This window comes from Vicugna pacos, chromosome 29 (genome assembly GCF_048564905.1).
Source record: "Vicugna pacos chromosome 29, VicPac4, whole genome shotgun sequence".
NCBI lineage: Eukaryota > Metazoa > Chordata > Mammalia > Artiodactyla > Camelidae > Vicugna > Vicugna pacos.
The window spans coordinates 15,277,185-15,301,193 of NC_133015.1; the positions used below are offsets into that span (position 1 = coordinate 15,277,185).

At 45.3% G+C, this 24,009-nt stretch overlaps 1 protein-coding gene, 1 long non-coding RNA gene and 1 other non-coding gene across 4 annotated transcripts in view; 1 reads left to right on the forward strand and 2 right to left on the reverse strand.

Annotated features, from left to right (window-relative positions):
* Positions 1–818: 818 nt before the first annotated feature.
* LOC140690247 (uncharacterized) lies at positions 819–8,196 on the reverse strand. Its single transcript, XR_012065448.1, has 3 exons — positions 7,264–8,196; positions 5,084–5,278; positions 819–948 (listed from the first exon to the last, which is right to left on the reverse strand). It is a non-coding gene; the product is annotated as an uncharacterized lncRNA (long non-coding RNA).
* Positions 7,644–24,009, forward strand: part of SLCO5A1 (solute carrier organic anion transporter family member 5A1) — a 95,372-nt gene continuing 79,006 nt past the window's right edge. For both annotated transcript variants that reach the window (XM_006204712.4, XM_031692212.2), the window contains exons 1-2: positions 7,644–7,778; positions 9,372–10,773. In XM_006204712.4, coding sequence (XP_006204774.1) covers positions 9,858–10,773 — 916 coding nt within the window. In that variant the 5' untranslated portion in view covers positions 7,644–7,778; positions 9,372–9,857. The remainder of the gene's footprint in view (positions 7,779–9,371; positions 10,774–24,009) is intronic.
* TRNAD-AUC (transfer RNA aspartic acid (anticodon AUC)) lies at positions 15,932–16,004 on the reverse strand. The gene has a single exon. It is a non-coding gene; the product is annotated as a tRNA-Asp (tRNA).

Sequence of the window (24,009 nt, forward strand, 5' to 3'; positions counted from 1 at the left end):
CGTTTGCATCCCATTCCGTGATGACAGGTTTTGCAGTCCCCAGATGGAACACTAAATCCTTTAAAACCACTCCCCTGATGGTCCAAGTGGTACATTCTGCTAATATGGGGTCATTAATTACAGCAAAGGAAACAGAACGATTATCAGGGTATCACTGCCATCCAGAGAGAACGGAGCATACAGGTCAGGCACCAGCGCTGAATGTGCCGAAGCTGACACTAACAATAATAAAAATCATATAGCACCTCAACCTGGATTTGGGGACTTTTTGTGCAATCAGATAATTATCAAAATTGTCATCAACAAAAGAGGAGAGAAGGGGATTTGAGCGAATTTTGTAAAGAGCTCTTTTCGAGTGTCTTTGTATTGAGGAAGGAACGTTTGACAAGACAGGCAGCCCTGAGCTCGTGATCATTCTGCACAGCCCCCTACATTTCTGTATTTTTTTATTAAAAGGATGCTGCTCTGTGGTGTTTGTGATTCAGGATCCCAGGACGCCAGGACTGATCTCGTCTGTCTTTACAAGATTGGCTCTGCGGGAGTGAGGCGGGGTTCCCTCCCCGTGACTGACCCGCTATTCTCAGACTCAGTGGTACTCAGTGGTGGGGTGTGGTGGCAGGTGGGCCGCTGCTTTCTGAGGGATGGGCTTCATGGCAAGCTTGTCCCGTGATGCTCAAGGTCCCTAGTAAGGAAAGGAATGCAGAGCAGGCTGGGGAGGAGTCTCCAGCTGGGAATGAAACCACAGTCAGTGACTGAAAGATTAGGCAGCCCTGGAAAAACCCGTATCCTAGGCATTACAGAGGTCACGGCTCTCTGAGTAGCTGGTTTTCTGTGTTTATTCCGAAGCAATAGCATGTATCGTTTGAACTTAGACTGCTCCATCCTTCAGTCCACTTAAATGTTTCTATATTGATGAGACATGTTTCATCTTCATCAATAGGTGAGTTCCTAAAAATTATGTAAAGCCCAATTAGAAGATACAGCAAGGTGGCTAGGAGTGTAGGTTTGTTTTTATTTTATTTTATTCTCCCTGCCCCCCCCCCTTTTCAATGGAGGTACTGGGGATTGAACCCAGGACACATGCTAAGTGTGCACTCTACCACCGAGCTATATCGTCCCAAGGAGTGTAAACTTTGGAACATGGCTGATCTGGGTTTGCATCTCTCTCCACACTTTCTAAGCTGAATGGTTTAGGGCAAATTGATGATCATCTCAGAACCTCAACACCCTCCTCCATAAAAGGGATTGGTAATATACATCTGAGAGGGAAGACGAATAATGTCTGTAAAATACACAGTCAGTCCTAATATGATAAATGAGAGGATAACTATGTTTTAACTTTTGTAAGTACTTGAGCGGTGGTGGGGTACTGATGAGGAAGGAATTCCTCTGGTTGGAAGATGGAAAATGAAACAAAAAACAAAAACAACCAAATAATGGTCCTTAGAAGGATATATGAGATTTTATCGGTCTAAACATAATTTCCAGGATAGGAACCAATCTTAGATAAGTGTGTGGTGCGTATGAAATAAAAGATTCTGGATCATCTGCTCTCTGACAGTCAGGGAGGAAAACATGAATATGGTGACTGCAAAAATCCGCAACGCATAACTCTGACAGGGACTTGCGTTCATTAGCCCCAAACTTGGTCCAGGCCTTGCTGTAAGCATTTTGTGTACATTATCTCATTTTCCACTGACGACCACCCTGTGAGATAGACACTGGGGTTAACCCCGACTTGGAAACTGAGGCAGAGAGGTTGAATCAATTGTCCAAGGCTCTACTGGCAGAAACGGCAGAGCCAGAGTTAAAATTTAGATAGTTCAGCAAGAGTCCTCTTTTTCTCTCTTGACTCATTAAGGTTAAATGACACATTAAGATGCGTCAGAGTCTAGCAGGCCGTATTTTTTCCTTTTTGGTGATATGCAAAATAATGGTGCATCTTAGAATCGGGGCTGCTTCTGGTGATGAAGTGTGTACGAGGGACCCCCATGTGCTCACCACACAGATTGACTAGTGTTAGTTTCCCGTGGTGTCCTTGTTCTGACCCACTCTGCTCTATCTGTCCTACAGAGGGCACGGACCTTGGGAAAGAGGGGAGGGGACATGAGGATTCTGCTGTCCCCCGGCCAGGCTGCCTGTTGCCAGCAGCAGGACAATATCAAGGATTATTTATAGCTGTCTAAGCTTCAGGCCTTTTAGACAAGTGGAAGGCAGCGAAGCCTGCTGCGTCCCACCTGCTTGTGTAGGGGGCCTCAGCAGTGTGTCACTGCAGCGATTTGTCATTCATCTTATCTTGTGTTAATTATTCTTCTACGCCCTGAAATGAGACCACCTCCTTGAGGTCACGTCTGCGAGTCCTTCCGGGCACCTAGGGAAGAAGCAGGCTCTCAGCCAGGAAATGGGGATCTAGAAGGAAGGAAGGCAAGAGGAGTTCGAGCTTTCTCTTGGCTTTACTCTCTGGATCCAGGCTTCGAGTCGTCTCCAGAGAGTTCAGGGTCATCCCTAGGGTAGATCCCCAAGGGGCGTCTGCTGCGGGGGGGCACCGACCGTGGAGGAGTAGCCCTAATTTACAAGCTGACTCTCTAGTGTATTGCTTTTTGCCCAGAGAAATCGCTCCGGGCTTTTAGGCAGAAAGGGACTCCCTACAGGAAACTGTGAGCTTACAGTCTCTGGCAGGGCTGATCTTCAGGCTGGGTGACCAGGAACGACCCTGAGGACGGCAGGTCTGTCCCTCCAGCAAAGCTGGTCCATCTGCTGCGGTCTGGAGGGTGGAATCAAAGGCCTTCCGTGGTCTACTGACTTCAGGATACCCTGCTGTGTCTGGATCCTGAGGTCCAAGGCTGTAACTGCCTCTCGATGTCCAGAAGCTGGAGTTTGGACAACGATGGCTGAAGCAGAAATATACAATGTCCCCCTGACCTGCTTGCTGGCCTAAGACGGCCATAAAGATGTGGCTTATGCCTTATACCAACTTCTAAAACTCACAAGAGTGTATCAGTTCTTATCCAGGACCTGACTGGCAAAGGAGTCTGGGAAATGTAGTTTTGTTTGTTTGCTTTGCTTTGCTTTTGAGACTCTGCTGTTCAAGATAGAACAGAAATGTCGGGGCTGCATGCTGAGAGCCCGTCAGCCACATCTAACATGTTATCCCGTGTAGTTATTTCCTTTTATTGGCCTTTAGGCTTAAGGAAAGCTCTGTTTAAAGGCTCAGGCCCCGGCCCAGCTGTCCTGCACAGTGAAAGGGAAGCTAGTATCCGGGTCAGGGTGTTAAAATCGGGTGAGGCCTCACAAGGACTGTGTAGGGTCTAGGATTTCACCCTCCTTCTGAGCTAACAAGTTAGCCTGCTTCTGTTTCATGGGTCCTGGGGAGGAAAGGCTGCAGAGTCAGAGGCAATGGGCATTGTTCTTCATGTCAAAAGCAGCAGGCCGACTGTCAGGCTGATGTCTGCTCCAGTTCCCCGCGGCCCTGGACCCCACGGGGCGATGCACAGCCCACTGCGGATGCCTGTGTACATGGGCAGTTGCCTTACAGGAGAGGAGCCTTGAGCTGGGGGTGCTGCCCAGAGTCGGCAGAACTAAGCCTGCTCTTTTTCCAGGGGTAAAGGGTACCTCACTCCTCAAGGTCGCTGGCTGCAAACACAACCCTGAGAAATGGCCTGGGTGAAAAGTGGTCAGGGCCCTGATTTTCGACAACCCACAGAGACATGAAGAGACGCTTAGGGTCACACAGATGGCCTCTCCTCCCTCCCACTTCCTGTCCCGCCTCCTTCCTTTCCCAGGCCCAGGTGGCAGTGGAGGTAATTACGAAAATCTCAAGGGAATGTGAATCTCTGGGGACAAATGTCTCGTCTTCTCCTCATTACCGGCCTATTTTTGTTAAGGGAGGTGGCAGTTTCTAGAAGGCCCTGGTTGGTAGAGTGTTGTCTTCTTGTCCTGGCTGCTTCCCAATGGTGCTGCCTGATTTCTTGGCTCCTTTAGAGGGTGACTAAGTGTCCAAGTGTTCACAGGACTGTGGTTTCTTGCATTGGAGACCTGTAGTGCTAAAACTGACATGGTTGATTGCCATACTCAAACCACAGAGCTGGAGTGATTGCCTGAATTCACTGTCCTCCCCCAGGGCCAAATCTATCCCTCTTCTGTTTTACCCAGCTTGAAATTTACTTCCTAAGTAAGGGTATAAATGCCAAGTTCTGTTAAGAGATTACCTTATAATCTTATAATCAATAGTATCATATTGGGTATTTGAAAGCTGCTAAGAGAGTAGATCTTAAACATCCTCATAACAAGAAAAAAAATTTGTGTGTTGGGCGGGAAGGGTATAGCTCAAGTGGCAGAGTGCATGTTTAGCATGCATGGAGGTCCTGAGTTCAATCCCCAGTGCCCCCATTAAGAGAAAAAAAAAAAAAGAAAAACCCAATTACCTCCCCCATTAGAAAAGCTTTGTAACCATGTGTAGATTTATTGTGGTGATCATTTTGCAATATATACATACTATATCAAATCAGTATATTGTACATCTAAAACTAATAGTGTTATGTGTCAATCATATCTCAATAAAAAAGTAATTAAATAAAAAAGAAAAGATATTGAGGCAATCAGTCATACCATAAACCACCTTTTTGAATCAAGAATAGAGATGTAATTTAATTATGTCACAGAGGTTAATAGTCTATATACCTCTTCAGGGTCTGTGAATAAATCTGTATTTCAATGATATATAAAAGGTTACCTTAAAGATATAACTTGTCTCTTCTTCAAGAACCAATACCTAATTCAATTAGAGCAGTGACAACTATGCATTATATTTTAAGCCCAGAAAATGTTCTGGACCAAAACTCAGTTCTTCTTCTTGTGTCTGGGAGACCTCTGAATTGAACCCTCTTAAGGAAAATGGAAAGAGAGTGGAGGAAAGGGTACACTCTGCTTTCCCTGCCCCATTCTCCAGAGCAGCTAGATTTTAAACCTATAGGATGCCCTAGGTAATTGCAAAGGCTACCATCTTATTATGTGAAGACTGAGAAAGAGACAATTTATGTGTAAGTTAGACTGACTTAGTGACTTAGAAGAAGCATCAGCACACCTGGAAATTTGAAGCAAGTTTATAGTCATGTGCTTTCTCTCCCAATATGCCTAGCAGGGCAGATAGTCCAGTCTCGGCGACTGTGAAGTAAGTCATGGGGGTAGCAGAATCCCATGATGTAAATCCATTTCTTTCTCTGATTCGAAGGATGAGGGCTGATGGAGGCGCACCTGGCCTTTTCCAAAGCCACATTTACTATGAAAGAGAAAGCATAAGAAATGTCTTGTGCTAAATGTTTTCTTTTTGTTTCCTATATGGGTAGTTAATTGGACATTTTGAATTCTATCTATAAATCATGATCTTTCTATTAGTAGGAATAAAAAAAACTATAGGTTCTTAGCATTGTTTCTAGTGTAACTATGGTAACTGACCATGAATAAACACAGTGTGTGATGGGGGCGTGATTATTTGACTTTCAGCAGGGAAGCCCTCTGCTGGCACCTGATGCGACAGATTGAATTCGGTGTAAAACAGGGATGTCTGGGGCTGAGGCTGAAATGAGAGGATGGACCAAAGAGCTTGGAAGGACGTAATAGGAGGTAGATCAATTCTGTTTGGATCCAGAATAAGCTCAGAGGAGTAACAGGTACAGGAAGTGCCACATAGCTAAGATCTGGGCAAGGCTAGCAGCTGGAGTCATATTTCCTGTTTGTGGAAAAGTGACAGTGGGCTTGATGGAGATCTCAAGAAAAGGGGACAGGGGCAGGGGGATGAGAAATAAATGCCTTCGGCCTGTTTGATCAGCAGTTTGGCTGTTGCCAGATTAGTGCTGTCTCAACATGGATTTGGAGCATGCACCAGCTGTTCTTTGGTGTCACCTGACTTATTTTGTTCTCTAAGGATGACTGTCCATAGGATGGTTGTTGGACTAAAGTGAGATAATTAGCAGATGCAAGATGCACTGAAAAGTCAGGCTGCTACAGATGATGAGAGAGGGTAGAGTCAGAGTTAAGAGCATGGACTTCTGGAGCATGAACTTTTTTTTTTTATCATCCAGAGACTAGCTATGTGCCTTTACCAAGTTACTTAATGTCTCTACACTTTCTCCTCATGCTGTAAAGTGGACACAGTGCTCTTATTGGATAAAGCCAAGAGCCACTGAAGTGGCTTTGACATTTCAGCAATGGCCAGCGCAGTCACTGGTAATTGTAGAACCCTCCTTCCCATGCACACACACACTCTCATTAGGTCACTATCTCCCTCTGTCAAGTTCTCAGGGTCCTCCTACTTGCTGTAGCGCATGGACTCTAACATCTTAGCTATTTGACTCCTCCGCAGGTGTTCTGGCATCTGACCACCCCCTTCTTAAAGTTTTCTGCTCCTTTGGCTTCTGTGACACTCACTGTTTTCTGATCACTAACACATTTCTTTTAATCTCCCTCCTTAGCTTTTTCTCTTTCCATCTCTTAAGTCATGGTGTCCCCAAGGCTCAGCCCTTAGCCTCCCTCTCCTCACATCTCCTGCATGATCTGCCTTATTCACCTCATGCTGCCTTTGGGCTGATGCCTGTTAATCCACGCCCTAATCCCAACTGCCTGTGTGTTATATGCCCTGTGGCTTACGGGACATGTGCACTCAGATGTCCCAAAGGCATTTCAAAGTCAACACATCTAAACGGACAAACATCTTTCTCCTAAGAGCATGTTTCTCCTCCTGTGTTTTCCTTGGATCTCATCCACCCAGTCACCCAAGTGTGAAACTTGAGAGACAGCCTACATTGGCCTGTTTTCTCAACCTCCAGATTACATCAGCTTCCAAGGCTGGCCACTTTTACCTTGTCAGTGTTTTCAAGCAGTTCCTTCTTCCCCTGCTGCCCGCCCCCACCCCACACCCCCAAACCCCATCACGTATTGCTCAGAGATTGCCTCCTAACTTGTCTCCATGCCCTCCACGTGGCCTCAGTTCACCCATCACTGCCAGAACCAGCTTTCTGGTGAGCAAGTCAGTGAAGCCCTTTTCTCCTCTGCCACTCTTGTGGCCCAGCCCTCTGCCCCATCCCTGCAACCACTCTGTGACACATCTACCTATTTCCTTGCAGCATCATGCCCCCGGGACTTTGCACATGCCTTTCTTTCTGCCTGGAAATGAAGACCTAATCCGTTAACAATGGACATTAGGTTCTCCAGTATCTCCCGTATCTATTTTGTATAGTATTTACCGTGTTATTTTAGGCTACTTACAGGGGTATATCTTCCACAAGACAGAGATTTCCGTAGTTCAGGGATCCTGTCCTGTTCATCTTTTGTCCCCAGAGCCTACTATGGTCCCTAAGACACGGTGAATGGCCTCGGCACGGAATAAAACAAACAGAAATAGTTCTTTCTTCCCGAGTGGGCTCTCTGCCTCAGCAGCTGACTTTCCTGGAGACATGCTCCCTCAGGCTCCTCGCCCTCCCGCGACGCTCAGGTGAAGGGCAGCAGGGCGGCTCGCCGCCTTCGGGCTGGGCTGGGCGGCTGCCCGCGCGCCTGCGCTCTCCGCTGCTCCGCTCCGGGCGCGTCTGTGCGCGTGTGTCTGTTTGGAGAGGCTTGGCGGACAGGCGAGCGGTGGGGGGAAGAGTTCAGCCTGAGTCACAGTCTCATTCACTGGTTTCTTGACGCTGTCTTGCCAGGAGGCTCCCAACTACTCCTGCACCTTCAAGGTCCCCACCTCCCGGCGCTCCACTCTCAGACCGACAGACAGACACGCCGACTCCCGAGTGAGTAGCCGCGGCTCGTGCTCCCTGGCAGCTTGGCCAGCTGTCCTCGGCGGTCCTGTTCTCCCGCTGGCTGGCTGTGTGTGTGTGTGTGTGTTTGCGTGCCCGCAGTAGGTGTCCCCGGGGTCCCGCGCTGGCTTGGAGAGCCGCCGGGGTCCGGGTGCCCATCCGAGGCTGCGCTGCGATGGGGGTGCCCTCTCGGCAGGAGCTCGGAGCCCCGGGCGCGGGGAGCGAGTTTGCCGGGATTCCCCGGCTCGGCGCGCGGACGCCGGTGGGGTTCCCCGGGAAGGCGCCTGGGTAAGGAGGCGGCGGGGAAGCCCCGGCTGTGAGCGGCTGGCAGGCCAGGAATCTGGGAGCGGGTCTGGCACAGCAGAGCCGAGGGAGACGCCAGAGCGGCCGCCCCTGGATCCCATCCTCTCCGCCTTTCTCCCTTACCCTCCCTCCTTTCTTTTGTCAGTAGCATCACAAAAGCGCGTCGCAGAATGAGACCCAAAGCAGCCAAGTCCGGCTCTCCTCTCCCACCTGGTACACGTCCCCCCGGGCGGGAGAAATGGAGTGGGAGTCCCGGAGATCAGGGGCCCGGGCTCACCCTGGGGACACACCTGTTTTCGGCTCGTGCTGAGTTCAAGCTGGGTGCTGGATCCCGCGAGGGTTTCCAACACATACGCACCGGGGTGTGCGCGCGCCCCGGGCCCGCGCTCCCAGGGTGCAATCGATGTAAATAGCATACCTCCTTACCGACCCGCGCGTACCAAGCCAGCTCCGTGGGCTCCTAGCGCGCTGTGATAGCGCGCCGGCATCTCTTTGTTTGGCGTGGCTTCCCCACCCCTCTGCAAAGCAAATTGATTTTCGGTTTCTCTTGACACCGTGCGCTGGGACTTCGAGTGGGCCGCAGCCTCGAATGCCCCTGGTATTTGTAATTGAATAGTTCTCTCCGGCGGCAGAGGGCAGGGTTGTTATTTTTAGTGTTGGGAATAAAGAGGCAAGCACGCTGACCTTTTTGCTGCTGCCTTGGGCTTTGAATACGTGTCTGCAATTGATGAGGAAGACGGATTCACATCCTGTCGCGCACACGTGCCTGTGTACGCACATTTCTACACACATAGCTTTCCTCCTTTCTTTAATTTTCTTTTTAAAAATCGGGACTGGGGGGGTGCATTGTGTTTGTAAAACCAAAAGAACAAACAAACCAAAAAACTTTCCTTTGTTCTTTTGAGCCTTTTCTATTTTGAGTAATGGAGTAGGAGTGCCTAAAGGTTGCAATTAGTTCACTCGAATAAAAGACACTGTCTCTGAGTCAGAGCTGCCGGGTTGATAATTATTAACATAAAAGCAGATGCGCTGTTTAAGGCAAAAGGGGCTGGGCGGGGGCAGGTCCACAGTAGACAAGGAGGGAGGGTCTCTGCCGACCGCCTGCTGCTTATTGTTCGGGCACTGGGGACTGCTGGCTGCAAATGCCTCCTCCTCCAGGGCTTCGCTCCTCGTTCGTCCTTCGGTCCCACTTGGGACTGTCAGAGTCCCCCAGCGCTGTCCCCCGGAGCGCTGGGGCGCCATCCGCAGCTGCCCTTCGCTGACTGCCCTGTCTCTGCTTTGCAGGTTGGCAGCTTTGCGCCCGAGGGTGTTGCGAGCCGAGGCGGCGAGGACAGGGCGCCTCTGGCCCAGCCAGCACGCGGGATGCGGCGCGGGCAGCAGCGCTAAGCTCCCCTGCGCTGGGCACGGGGCGTACGCGCTCCGGGTGGCTGGCGGAGCGGCGGCTGAGGAGGGGATGCGCCCGGGACGCGCAAGGCTCCTGCCGCGAGCTACCAACCCGAGGTGGACCCTAAGTAGGGCTCATCGCAGGACCGCGCGGACCCCTGCCCTCCGGGGCACGCGGCTGCGGAGCCTCGGGGCCGCGGCTGCGGTCAGGATGCCCTGGGCACCTCTCTGCTGGTGAGGATGCCCTGCTGCGCGGCTCTGCATCCCCAGGCCCGGTCCCTGGTGGGCACGACTGTCTGGGCCCGGCTTCGGCCCCTCCTGCGGGTGGATGAAAAGCGCCGGAAGTCTTTGAGTGCGATCAGCGATCGAATCTGAATTCTAAGAGCCATGGACGAAGGCACGGGGCTGCAGCCCCAGGCGGGAGAGCAGCTGGAAGCACCGGCCACAGTAGGAGCTGTCCAAGAAAAGTGCGAACCAGAGACCTTTAGGTCCCAGAGTTTACCCGCTCTGAACAGCGCCTCCTGCAGGCCAGACCTGAGTCCCGCGAGCATAGGCGCCAAGCCCGCCTCCGGCTGTACAGATTCTTCTAGACATCAGGAGTTGAAGCCAAGCCCCGGCCCGCGGGCCCCCAGCCCGTCCGCCCCGTCAACTTCGGCAGAGACGGCAGGGCTGGTGGAATGTAACCAGCGGGTGGAAGTCAGCAAAACCATGTCGGTGTCCTCCACTCTGGCCATGCTGCAGGGGAGAAGGTGCCTCTACGTGGTCCTCACTGATTCCCGTTGCTTCCTGGTTTGCATGTGCTTTCTGACCTTCATCCAGGCATTAATGGTCTCCGGGTACCTGAGCAGCGTCATCACCACCATTGAAAGGCGCTACAGCCTGAAAAGTTCCGAGTCGGGGCTGCTGGTCAGCTGCTTTGACATTGGGAGCCTGGTGGTGGTGGTTTTCGTCAGCTACTTTGGCGGCCGGGGGCGGCGGCCCCTGTGGCTGGCAGTGGGGGGTCTCCTCATCGCCGTGGGGGCTGCCCTCTTCGCTTTACCTCACTTCATCTCGCCTGCATACCAGATCCAAGAGTTGAACGCCTCAGCCTCCAACGACGGCCTGTGTCAGAATGGCAACTCCTCGCCCACTGTGAAGCCACCCACCTGCCTGAAGGACTCGGGAGGAAACAGTCACTGGGTCTATGTGGCTTTATTCGTTTGTGCACAGATTCTCATTGGAATGGGCTCCACACCTATTTATACCCTGGGACCAACCTACTTAGATGACAATGTCAAGAAAGAAAACTCATCCTTGTACTTAGGTAAGAGTTTCTTGTCTTCTTAGATAAGCTTGAACTCAAAAGTCACAAGGAAACACATTTTGCTTGATGTTATGTATTTTGTATATGTGTTTAAACATTGAGCTTCAGTATACTTTTTGTTTCCTTCTTTTCTTTTTGCCTTAGTGTGGTGTGTTTTCTGTTGGGGAAAGAATCCAGTAGTTGAGAGTTCTTTGAATTTTCAGACTCCCACTTCACATTTATCTTTTCCCAAGTGATACAGACTTTTAACTGTGGGGCCGTGCTTTTCTCTCTTGCTGCCTGTCTTTAGAAAAACTCTGATTTATGAGGTTTATCCTCTCAAAGATGTCCCTCCAGAAGGGCTCAGGAAGGAACAGGAGTAGCTGGTGTGTGGAGTGAGGTTATTTACATCTTTCATCCCCTGCTGCTTCTCATTCCTGCCCCAACAGCAGGGTTAATGGAGCACCCAGACTACATTGAACATGCTTTATCGCCTCCCTGTCTGTATTGTTTGCATATCATCTGGGTCACTATTTAAAAAAGAACTTGAGTGATATCAAATGACTAGGTTATCTTTATGCAGAAGCAACATCACAGGTTGTAAAGTTTATCCAAAGCTATTTTTATTGTTGCTTTGAAGACCCTCAATTACTTGAACTTGGGAGAAGAATCATTACTATTTTCTGAAAAGTGGTGGCTCTTGGACAGTGAAAGGGCAGTGAAAATGATACTCAAGTAAGAGGGTTATGTTTTTCCCCAGTACAACTGCAGCCCCCAGAATTGGTTATAGAGGCTGTCTGAGCCATTTATAGTCCTCAGTAACTGGCCCAGTTGCCTTAGAATGAGAATTTTATAACTTAGTTTTTTTTTATTAAATGCAAGAGAAAGAAATTTCTACGGCAGAAAGGAATAGCTTGCTTGTTACATTGCCTCCATGTTTTAACATTATGACAAATTTTCAAACAGAAAAGTTAAAACAACTGTGCAATGAACACCAGTATATCCACTACCTAGATTCAGTAATTGTTCATTTTGTCCTGTTTGTTTTATCAACCTGTGTGTGTGTGTGTGTAGAAATATATATATTTTGGGTGGGAGGCTAAGCCCTTTGAAAGTGATTGCAGACACCTTTAGGCTTCAGCCCATATCTTCTGAAAATAAGGACATTCTTTTATATAACTCAGGAGCTTAAACATTTTAAGAGAGTTAATAACCATTTCATCTTATCAGATATCCAGTCCATATTCAGATTTCCTTAGTTGGCTACCCAGTGTCTTTTATAACTATTTATTTTTTCAAATCAGGAGCCAGTCAAGATTCACTCATACATTGCATTTGGCTGCTAAACCTTCTTCGCACTTTGTAATCTAGAACAGTGCTTCAACTTTTTTTTTTTTTTTACCACATAGACTTTTTGAAGGGACAAAACTAGTTGATTTGTGGAATGTTCCTCATTCTAGATTTACCTGATTATTTCCTCACGGTGTCACTTACTTTGTTCCTCCATTTCTCATGTTTCTTGTAAACTACCAGTCCAGTCTAAAGGCGTGATTCGATTCAGACAAAACACGTTTGGCTATACTACTTTGTAGGTGACACTGTGTATTTTCTATTACATGCATCTGGCCATTCATTAGTGTTACTGAGTTTAATCACTTGACTGAGTTGGTGAGTGCCAGGTCTCCCCATTGTGAACATACTCTTTGAAAAAAATAAGTCATCTTTAGAGTGACTCTGTAAACATCCCAATTGTTCTCTGTATTCTTGCTGATCTTTGCTTCCATTTACTTTGAAAACTTGAATCTCCTTTACGTTCCATTCCTGGGTACCAGTGATACAAATTTGCTTCATGAAAAACCCGGGCAGAGCCCCACACATAGGGAGAACCTCCACTAGGCCCCCGAGGTTTAACTTTTCTGGAGGTGATTGCACATCAAGAATATGCCAGCAAGTGCATATTCTGTGCTACTTATGGGAAGACCAGAAATGAGACATAGTCCCAGCATCCGAGGTCCCTCCAGTGTAATGAAGAAATATTTCCAGTTTAAGGTAAGGGTGTGAAGTGACCTGTGAAAGAGGAATAAAGTTCCTCAAAAGAGATTTGCTCTTCCCCCCTCTTCCTCCTCGTCTTCTTTTAGATATTGACTAATAATTGTGTTTTTTGTTTTGGAAAATATTTTGATGGATGCCTTAGGACACATTCTTTGGAAAACTCTGGAGAATTCTGCTTTGTATTAAATGGATCTCACTAAAAGCTCCAGTAGTTTGAGTCCACGAATCTCACATATATTATTTTATTTAATGTTCTCAATGTCCGTATGAGATTTCCCCTGCTTTATGAATGAGAAAACCAAGGCTCAGAGAGTTTAAGTGACTTGCTCATGGGCTTCAAATACGCGCCTATCCAATCCCAGAGCCCTTGAACTTGCCTCCATGCTGCATGTTCTTTGGCAAGGGGATCTGAGAGCCGACTGAAACCAAAGGATGGCTCATGTTCAGTAGCATTCTGAATATGGTGCAGAAGGTGCAGAACTGAACTAAAGCCATCAAAACATGATCAAAACAAGATCATTCTGTAGACCTTAGACCTTTTAAAGCAGCTTTTTACAGATTACCTGTGTACAAGTTCAGATCAGAGAGACCAATATATTCTTAGAACATGAGCAGTGTTAACCTAATATGATGTGGCATTTTTCCTAATGAGTAATTGGTGATATATCTTTGTTATTTCCACAAAACTGTTCTTCCATATTACCTTGTGCACTCCCCACCCTTTTCTTAACTTTTTGTCAGTCTTTCTAACTGATTACAACCACAGAAGAAGAAGGAAATAAAAAAGCAGATAGCAGGTTAGTAATTGCAGGCAGTAACAAATATCTGAATTAATGTAAAAACCGTTGACATGGAATGTAAATGTTTATCTTAATCTTTTGAATGTTCCGGTATTAACATTCCGGCCGCTTTCAGTGTAAAAGAGATATGGTATAGATGAGATAGAGCTGCCTTTACACCCATTAAATGCCCTAACTCTTTCTGCAGGGAGAGAGGTTCAGTGTTGACCCGGCGCACAGAGAAAGCTTTGTAGGTATGAAGAAGTAAGGTTAGCAAATGGGCCATGATTTGTAACAGTATCTCAAGGAGAGGGAGAAAATGTGACCTTTTGGGGGAACAAGAAATTCATGAACCAACAGGAAAGGAAACAAGAAAGAAGGGCTAACCAGATGGGAAAAAGGCAAAAAAAAAAAAAAAGTACATTTCTAGAATAGAAAGCCACAACTCCGATTGGGTGATTCTCAAAATGATTAACGATGGGCTGGCCATTGACCAAGTGGTGTGGGGACAGCCACTCCACCCCTCTGGTGTGTCTGCCCTCACTTCACACCACAGAGAAGGGTTGGCATCGACATGGCATCTTAGAAAGAGCACCAGCTCTCGACGCAGCGGATCTCTGTTTTAGTCTAACTTTCCCAGTGACTGGGCATGAGACTTTTGATGAATCCCTTGACTTTTCCCAGCCTCTGTTTCCACATGGGCATTATTACATTTGTTCCCATCATTGTAATGTTTTGAGGACCAAACGGGATTATGTGTGTGCAAACACTGGGCCAACTGTGAGAGGCAGTGCTTTGCTCTGTTAAAGCCAAATTCAGACTCATCCCAGAGAGCAGACAGAGTGAGGAGCAGGAGATATTTTACTCCATCTGAGTATGAAAACCTTTAAACATATGTTTTAATAATTGGGGAGAAGAAAAGGAGCATTATGTAAGAAAGTAAAACATTGTATAGGAAACACTCCTTAGACATTATAAGGAAAATCTTTTTTTTTAAAATATATTTTGAATATTTAGTTGTCCATGGTTTTTTTTTTTTTGTTGTTGTTGTTGTTGTTGTTCTGGAATATTGACTTTATTCCCTGTGTTGTATAATATATTCTTGTAGCTTACTTTGTGCATAGTAGTTTGTACCTTTTTTATTCCTTACCCTTATATTGCGCCTCCCCCTCCCCTCTCCCTACTGGTAACAATTTATTTTTTTCTCTGTATCTGTGATCTTTTTTTGTTATATCCACTAGTTTGTTGTATATTTTAGATTCCACATTTAAGTGATTTCCTACAGTATTTATCTTTCTCTGTCTGACTTATTTCATTTAGCATAATACCCTCCAGATCCACCAACGTTGTTGCAAAAGGCAAAATTCATTCCTTTTTCATGGCTGAGTAGTATTCCACTGGGTACATAGACATATATATACACACCACATCTTCTTTCTCCATTCCTATATTGATGGACACTTAGGTTGCTTCCATATCTTGGCTATTGTAAATAGTGCTGCTATGAACATTGAGGTGCATGTATCTTTTTAAATTAGTGTTTTTGTTTCTTTCAGGTTTATAGTGGAGTGGGACTGCTAGGTCATATGGTAGCTCCAGTTTTAGTTTTTTGAGAAACCTCCACACTGTTCATAGTGCACCAATTTACATTCTCGCCAACAGTGTACAAGGGTTCCCTTTTCTTCTTCTTTTTTTTTTTTTTCCCCCTGCGTCTCCCCTGGGTTCCCTTTTCTTTGTACAGGGAAATCTTGATCAGTGTTGCAGCAATGTTATATTCTGATTAACTGAATTTTCTGAGACCTCAAGATTTTACTACCAGAACTTTCTACCTGTCAACCTTTGATGAACACCTTTCTTTAATGGAGAAACATTTACATAATGTACATTTGCACCTAGTGTAATGTAACATAAGTTCTTCTGAGGTTTGTGTCCCAGCTTCACCATTGCGGGTCTTCCTTTGTCCACATAGACTGTGCAGGATGTTGGTGAGCAAGAACTGGTCCTGAATCCGGAATTAAAAAAAAGAAAGCCAGGAAGTAATCACTATTCTTTTAAAATCGTTTCTTGATGACAACTTCTTCTTCTTTAACATTTCTTCAGCCTTTTAAAAGTAGAATGAGCTTGAAGTAAGTTAAGTTCTGTTTCATCAAGATTTTATAATAGTATAAACATTGTGTATATATGTATACACACATATGTGACTATTTCTGTCTCTATCCAGCAATCTATCCATCTATCTGGCATATATTGCTCTGAGTATGAAAATACTTAAACATACCTTTAAAAAAATTTTTTTTAGTGTTTATGTTTTAATAGGAGGAGGTAATTAGGTTTGTTTGTTTATTTAATGGAGGTACTGGGAATTGAACCCAGGACCTCATGCATGATAGGTATGCACTCTACCACTAAGCTATATCCTCCCCATCATACATATTTTATATGTAATTAGAAAAAAGAAAAGAAGTTCCTTTTTTTGTATCTGTATTTTTATTGAAGTATAGTCAGTTTACAATGTGTCAATTTCTGGTGTACAGCATAATGCTGCTGTCATACATGAACACACATATATTCATTTTTATATTCTTTTTCACCATAAGTTACTATAAGATATTGAATATAGTTCCCTGTGCTCTACAGTATAAACTTGTTTATCTATTTTATATATATTAGTTAGTATATGCGAATCTTAAGAAAAGAGTTCGCTTAAAAACTGCCTAGAAAAATCTTGATTGGTTTTTTGCAATGTTATATAGAGCAATCTGTATCTGTATATATAAGGTTTTATTTATAGTAATAAAACCAAAGAAAGATACATTTACGTGTCTTTCAACTCCGAGTTCCCTAGGACCATATAACCATGTGTATCTGTGGCTCTGACAAGTTCGGGGTTAGTTATCCTGAGCAGCAAGCCGGCCAGGGTAGGTGGTCAAGGGCTGGTCCAGCCTCTGTGGTGCCAGCTTCCTCTCTGTCCTGCCCTGGCTTGTAGTGTGAACTGCCTGGATCTTTTTGTTGGGATTTTGAAAGGGCTTAATAAATAGCACCCTTTCCCCTCACTTGAGTTCTGAGCTAAGTGAAAAATATGTCAGAGGAATAAACACATGGGAGCCAAAATACCACTTTCTAAAACTGATAGAGGTGAGGTTGAAAATACAGCTCGTATCTTTGTGCAAATGGACTTTCCCATAATCCCAGCATTAAATAGATTTACCCATGCAGCCACCAGCAATGCTGGATCTCAACATTGGCAGCCCTGGGTCTCCCTCTGTGGCCTGGGGCCAGGGTGTGTGTGGATCAGACTTGTGCCAAGAAGGAGCAGAATTTCCCTCCTTGTGTGCAGGAGAGGAACTGAGCACCCCAGTTCATTTTCAGATTCATCCGTCACGTTAACCCCCTTCTGCCTTCCCAGGGAAGAGCAGTGATGGGGGTAGGGGGTGAGCCAAGAAAAGAAAGATGGTGTGGAACATACATTCTCTTCTAAGCCTTCTAACTGGGTATTTAGTCTGCTTTCCTTTTGCTCATCTTGTTTACAAATGTGTTCATCTTTCTAAGCCACATACAATTCCTTTGGGAAGTAGGCTCTGTACAAATCATGAATAAATAAAACTAAAATCTCCCCTGGATACTAATAGGAGGGAGGGCGATGGTGGAGGGATTTGAGGCAATGATCCCAGACACGTGGAGGAGTGGCTGGGCTGGATCAGTGCAGAGAGTGAGGACAGCTGGGCGCCGGTGGCCTGTGGCAGCCGCATGCTGGGATGTTGATGAGTTTCATGTATACCTGGGACAGTTCCTCTGTGTCAGGATGTGTGCATCTTCTGTACCCTTACAATTCTTGAATTTATATGTTTATATATGAATACCTTTGGCCTCTAAGACAAAGTAGTCAAAGAGGCTGACAAACCAAAAACTTCAGATACTAACTGAAAAGCAAAGGATTTCCTGTCTCATTGTGAAAAAGGCAGTTGAGTGCGCATTGATCTATTCAGCCCGCCTGCAAATAGCAGAGAACAGCCTTTTTCGTAGTATTTCTGATACATCTTTCACATCGCTATCAGTTTAGTTATCTACGTGGTTCATAGCAGTCCTTCTGAAACTCTAAGGGGTGTATGTGTGTGTTTGTGAATCACCAGGGTATTTTTTCAGAATGCAGATCTTGCTTCTGGAAGTCTGAGCTGGGCTGGGACCCTGCATGTCTAATAACCTCCCAGGCGAAGCCAGTGCTGCAAGTCCAAAGGACCACATTTTGAGCAGCAAGGGGCTAAAGACCACAGATTTTTGGCCCTTTTCACAGGTGGAAAGTCTGGGCTTGGGGTTGGGGCCACTGCTGCTAATTGAACTTCTACTTTATCAGGAAGAGCCCCACCATCTCTCATTGCTTTTTTGAAAGAAGGATGTCAGTTCTGGGTGTTTCGTAAGCCATGGCTCCTTTTTTGAATTCCACAGTTGTGTGACATTGTGATCACTACCCTGAGTTTACTGAGAGAGTGGCTTTGGACAAAAGGTGTTCATTTTACTATTAACCAAGGGAGGCACCACTTTCTTTTTCCTGTCACCACCCTGCAGGCTCTGTGCTGGCAAGTTTCTCTCTGGTGGTGGAACTCTGCGTGTCAGAGGTAAGTCTGTGAGCTCTGTAACCCCAGGTGAGCTCACCTTATAAACCCTTTGGTGGGGGAAGCAAATACACCCACACGCTTGGCTCTGCTTTTTAAACAATCTAGAAATTTTAACAGTGAATTGGGAGTTTGGTGGCAGACAGACGTAAGATCTGGGCATATTGGAAATGGTTTTGGAGACTGAGGGGGTCAGAAGTTTTTCCTTGGCAAAAAGTGGTCAGATAGAAAAGGCTGGACTGGTTGGCTGAGATCTCTCCAGCAGTCACAGTCAAGCGAGCATGTGTCCTCGAGACCGACTCATTCAGCCCCGTTTGTAAACATGATCATTTGACGGGTGAGGAAACCCCGACTCCAAAAGATGAAAGAATCTGCACTATGGAAAACGGTGTGGCATTTCTTCAATAAATGAAAAATAGAATTATCATATGATTCAGCAACCCCACATCTGGGTTTAGACTCACAGGAAGGGAAAGCAGGGTCTCAAAGAGATGTTGGTGCAGCCATAGTCATAGCAGCATTATTTATGACAGCCAAGAAGTGGGAGCAGTCCAAGTGTCCATTGATGGTTGAATGCATACAAGATTGTAGGTATATATGCTGGAATATTACTCAGCCTTGAAAAGGAAGGAAATTCTGAGATATTCATTACAACATGGGTGACCCTTGAGGCCATTGCGTTAAGTGAAGTCACAAAAGACAGTCACAAAAAGACAAATATTGTAAAATTGCACTCATATGAAGAATCCAAAATAGTCAAATTCATAGAAACAGAAAGTAGAATGGTGGTTGCCAGGGACTGAGGGGAGGAGGGCTGGGGAGTTAGTATTTAATGGGTATAGAGTTATGGTTTTGTATGATGAAAAGTTTTGGAGATCTGTTTCACAACAATGTGAATATACTTGACATTGTTAAACTGTACACTTAAAAATGGTTAATGGTTTAAGTCCTTTGCCATTTTTAATCAGATTATCTTTTGTTATTGTCGACCTGTAGGAGCTCTTCATATATTCTGGATATCAAACCCTTATCAAGTGTATGGTTTGCATTTATTTTCTCCCATTCTGTAGGCTGCCTTCTCACTTTTAATAGGTTGCCTTCTCACTCTTAATTGTTTCTTTGAAATGTGCAGAAGTTTTTAGGTTGGTGCAGTCTCGTTTGTCTATTTTTTATTTTGTTGCCTGTGCTTTTGGTGTCATATTGAAGAAATCATTGCCAAATTCAATGTCTTGAAGCTTTCCCCCCATGTTTTCATCTAGGGGTTCAATAGTTCTAGGCCTTACATTTAGATCTTTAATCCAGTTTGGGCTAATTTTTGCATACGGTGTAAGGTAAGGGTCCAACTTCACTCCTTTGCATGTGGAGATCCAGTTTCCAAAACCATTTTCAGACGAGGCTTTCCTTTTCCCATTGTCTAGTCTTGGTTGATTTTCTTGTCAAAAATCAGCAGCTACTTTTATTTTTCACGTCTTATAGATGAGAAAAACAGGGTTAAATACATTGTAAAATGACTATAACGCAATAAAAAAAGTTAAAAAAAAAAGCAGGATTAAATAAATGTGCTCAAGGTCATCTAAAAAGTGACAAAACCAGCACTCAAGGTCATCGTCCAAAGCCTGAACTCTAACTGTTGACATAAGGAGAGAGAAGGGGAGGGAAAAGTTTATCAACTTCTGGTGCGACTTTGCTGAGTTTCTTGATTTTATTATATTTAGAGGAGATGAGGAGGCAAGGTTAGTGGTTTCTTAGATGCTGTGGCCTCAAGTTCTTTAGTTCTGTTCCTTGTTCAGCCTGGCTTGGTATGGTGTTGTTCCTGAGCTTAGGACTCGGGTCTGGAGAGGAGTTGTAGCCTCTTCTGCTTTTCTTGAGCTGTCGGAAGCAAGTGTCCTGGGCATTTCTTCCCCACGCTGGTGGCTTGAGTGATGTCGCCATGTGACAGCTGTCCCTGGGAGTCAGACATTCCTTTTGCTCCTTTTTCTGGCAGCTGTGTATTACCTGATGGTAAATTCAGATTCTTCTTCCCCTCCTGGAAGTTACGATGGCTTGTGAAACTGTCACCCTGCAAAATGGTAATCCCTGTTACCTAATATAACTGGGAAAAGCAGGTGCAGGTTACTCTTGCTTAGAAGTAAAGAGCATATTCATGTAATTAATGTTTTCAGCAGGATGAAATGACATAATTTGCAAGTGCCTGAAGTTGAATTGTACAGTTTCTGACTTTCTAGCATGTGAGAATTCTTAACTATAATAAATTAATAATAATAATAATAATAATAATAATAATAATAATAATAATAATAATAGATTTTTGGTCTTATCAGATGTTTTCCTATTTTTTGGCTTTGAGTTCTTATGAAGGACATAGAAGTAAAGTTTTTTTTTTGTTTTTTTGTTTTGTTTTGTTTTGTTTTAAGAAAGGCGGGCAGGGAAATTTAGGTGAACAGGAATGTGTGTAATGAATTCTAGACCTAATGTTCTGGCTGTAAATTAGCTTCTGATCAATGTATAAAGATGGACCACATGTTTTTTTCGCTGTGAGCTACCATAAGATCTTGTATGTATTTCCCTGTGCTATACAGTATAATCTTGTTTATTCTACATTTTGAAATCCCAGTCTGTCCCTTCCCACCCCCAGCCCCCTTGGCAACCACAAGTTTGTATCCTATGTCTATGAGTCTGTTTCTGTTTTGTATTTATGTTGTTGTTTTTTCTTTTTTAGATTCCACATGTGAGTGATCTCATATGGTATTTTTCTTTTTTTAAAATTTTATTTTTTTATTTTTGTGTTTTAATTTTTATTTTATTTGTTTATTTTTAATTTTTATTTTGTGTTATTTTGTGTATTTATTTTAATTTTAATTTTTTGTTATTTTTTATTGACTTGAGTGGTTTTAAATATGGAACTAGCTCTTATGTTGGGATCCTCAGGTCTAGCAAAGCTCAATTTGAGTCTTGTAGAAAAGGAACCTGGAGTCTCTTCTTCTTTTCTCATTCCCTTTGGGGATGTTCAGGAAAGGTGGGTAGCAGTTTGTTTGGGAACATACAGTACCCGCTGGGATTTACCCATGAGAGGCTTTTTCCAAAATTTGTTTATTTTAGAAACCCTCCTGTGTGCCAAGCTATATTTTTAACAGGTTGATTGCTTGCAGTCCAGTGAATTTTAGTGGCTCATAGGGTGTGGCTTCTGGAACCCAGCATGTCCTGAGCAGTGATGCTTCGTGGTCTCGGGGTGTAAACTCAAGTCACCTTTTGTGCGCAGTGATTGCTGCCTTGAGAACTCAGAAGCTTCAAGGTTTCTCTGGCAGGAGGCCCTGCAGGTGGGGTGAGTGACTCACCAGGGGGCTCCGACATGCCTGTCCATCTTCCCTGAGGATGTCTCACTTCTGCTTCTGCATCATTTCCGCACTCATCCCGAGGTGGAGGGATGGGGTGGGTAGCCGCCTGTTTAATGTGGTAATAACTATGGAACAGACAACCCCCTTCCTTTGTTTTTGTTTTTTTTTTTCTGGGCATACTGAAATAAGCTGAAACTTGTAAAAGGCTCCACAAATCCTGAGATCCACAGGAAAATAAACACAAAATACAGGAAGCCGAAAGTCTGATTTTTAAGATTCAGATTTTAGATCCTAACAAAAATGTCTTGCTTTCAGGCCTGGCTTTATCTTACATCTTCTCCTGGGGATTCTAAAGTCTTGGACAGGGACAATGTCTCATATACCAGGCCAGACGTATTGTCTACCCTGGTCTCTGCCCTCCTTCACAAGGAAGGCGCTATCTCATAACCACCCCCTCATCCTGTAGTCACAGTTCCTGCCGGTCAGGACTCCTTCCTGGCTACCTGCTCAGATTTCTCCCTCTCTTCCCCGCAGGGAGGTGAGGCGGGGAGGTGGGACTCACTTGGCTGCTGGAATCCCTTGAGAGCTGTAGAGATCGACGGTCTTTTAGCTAAAGCTGAAACCAAGAGATGAACCAAAGATGCCAGATGGCAGGTTCAGGAGGAGAACAGGTGAGGGAGAGCGCAGAAATGTGTATGTCCTGGGCCTCTTCTTTCATTGATACTAATCATAAGAGGAGATGAAACACACTCACATCTGATGAGAATGGCGTAATCCAGTGCGGCCAGACTTTTGGCCTGGATTTGCAGACATGGTCTGCAGAGGGGTCCACCTTGAGTGAAGGGCAGGATGGGGCCGGGCCAGAGAGGCTGAGGGGGTCTGATGCACACAGAGCAGGTGGGGCAGTGTGAAAAGCATGGTGAGGAGCTTTCAAGTCTATCAGTCTGGCAGGAAGAGAGCTTCTGGGTGAGCACGTTAGCATGTTTGGGCCAGACTGGAGGCCCAGAGAGCGCTGTGACTTGTAAATGAGGTTTACACCCCTGGCTTTTTGCTCTCAGTAATGCTTGCTTGATTTTACATCTAGTAGAACTTTTATCAAAAATTACCCTGCTGTCCATTTTCAGTTAACGAAAAGGGGCAACAGATAGAAATGAGAGCATGTAAATTATTCTCTGGAGTGTTTTTCAGTATTAAAGCTAATTGGATTTCCTGCATTATCATTGGGAATGTAATCAAGGGACTGATTCATAATAAGAACGTCTTTCTCTGTGTGTGTATGTGTTGTGTGCGTGTGAATTATTTCTTCTTTTGGGGGAAGATCTCAACCTTTGTTAGAGAGAGCTTTAATTGTTCCAGGGCAACTGGTTTTTGTGTTATAACAGATGGTAAAATGACCCTCAAGTGCATTGGGGTAGCTGTTAAACTGATTAATTTTCAGTGGGACATTGTGTGTTAATTAGGGCTTTATTTCTACTGGAGAGAAAAGCCAGTGTGTTACCACATATGATAATTCTAAGGCTCTCAGGAAACATGAGAAATTAGTTTATTCCCCTGTAAAATGCTCAAAGGACCTTAAGAGAATTGCTCACAAATCATAGAATTCCAGAATTTCAGGGGTTGATTTTAAAGATGTTCTAGACCAGTGGTTCTGAAACTTGAGTGGGCATCAGAGTCATCTGGAAGGTTTGTTCAAACCCAGATTGCTGTCCACCCCCACCCCACCCCCACCCGCTGCACCCAGTGGGTCTAGTTCAGTGGGTCCGGGGTGGAGGCTGAGAATTTCTGTTAAGTGTCCAGGTGATGCCAGTGCCTGGTCTGGCAACAATTCCCCTTGTTCTACACAACACTGTTTGCCCCGGCTTCACTAGTTGGCTCATTGGTTTATCCATTCAAGAAATATTTACTGCATCTCTCCTCTTTGCAGACAGTGTTTTAGGTGCTGGGTTTACAGTGATTCACAAAACCAACTCCTGCTCTCCGGAAGTCTCTATTCCAGGGCAGGGGGCTGGCAGTGCACCCTGTAACTCTAGGCAGGGATAGGAGGCGTGAAGATGAAGAAGGCCAGGCAGGACAGCGTGGGAGCGCGGTGACCAGGGAAGATCTCCTGGGGAGATGAGCCCACCAGGCAGAGGGTGCGGCAGGTCTGAAGGCCTGAGACTGGAAGGGGTTGCAGTGTTTGGGGCTCATGTTACTGGAGAAGACGGAACAGAGGAGGGAGAGTGATCAGAGGGAGTCAGGACGCTGAGGACAGTAACACACAAAAACATTCCTGTTACTAAATGCATTGGGGAAGCCCTGGCATCAGCAACATTCCGTCTTTTTCTTGGCTGCAGAATTCCTTATAGCCTTTACTCTGTCGCCGTCCAGGAGAGGACTAAGGCATCTAGTCTTTCTCAAACTTGTGTGACCAAAGAAATTTTAATTCCACAGTCATCTCAGAGGCTGGTCTTCTTGAAACCCATTTGGAAAATCTTCACCTAG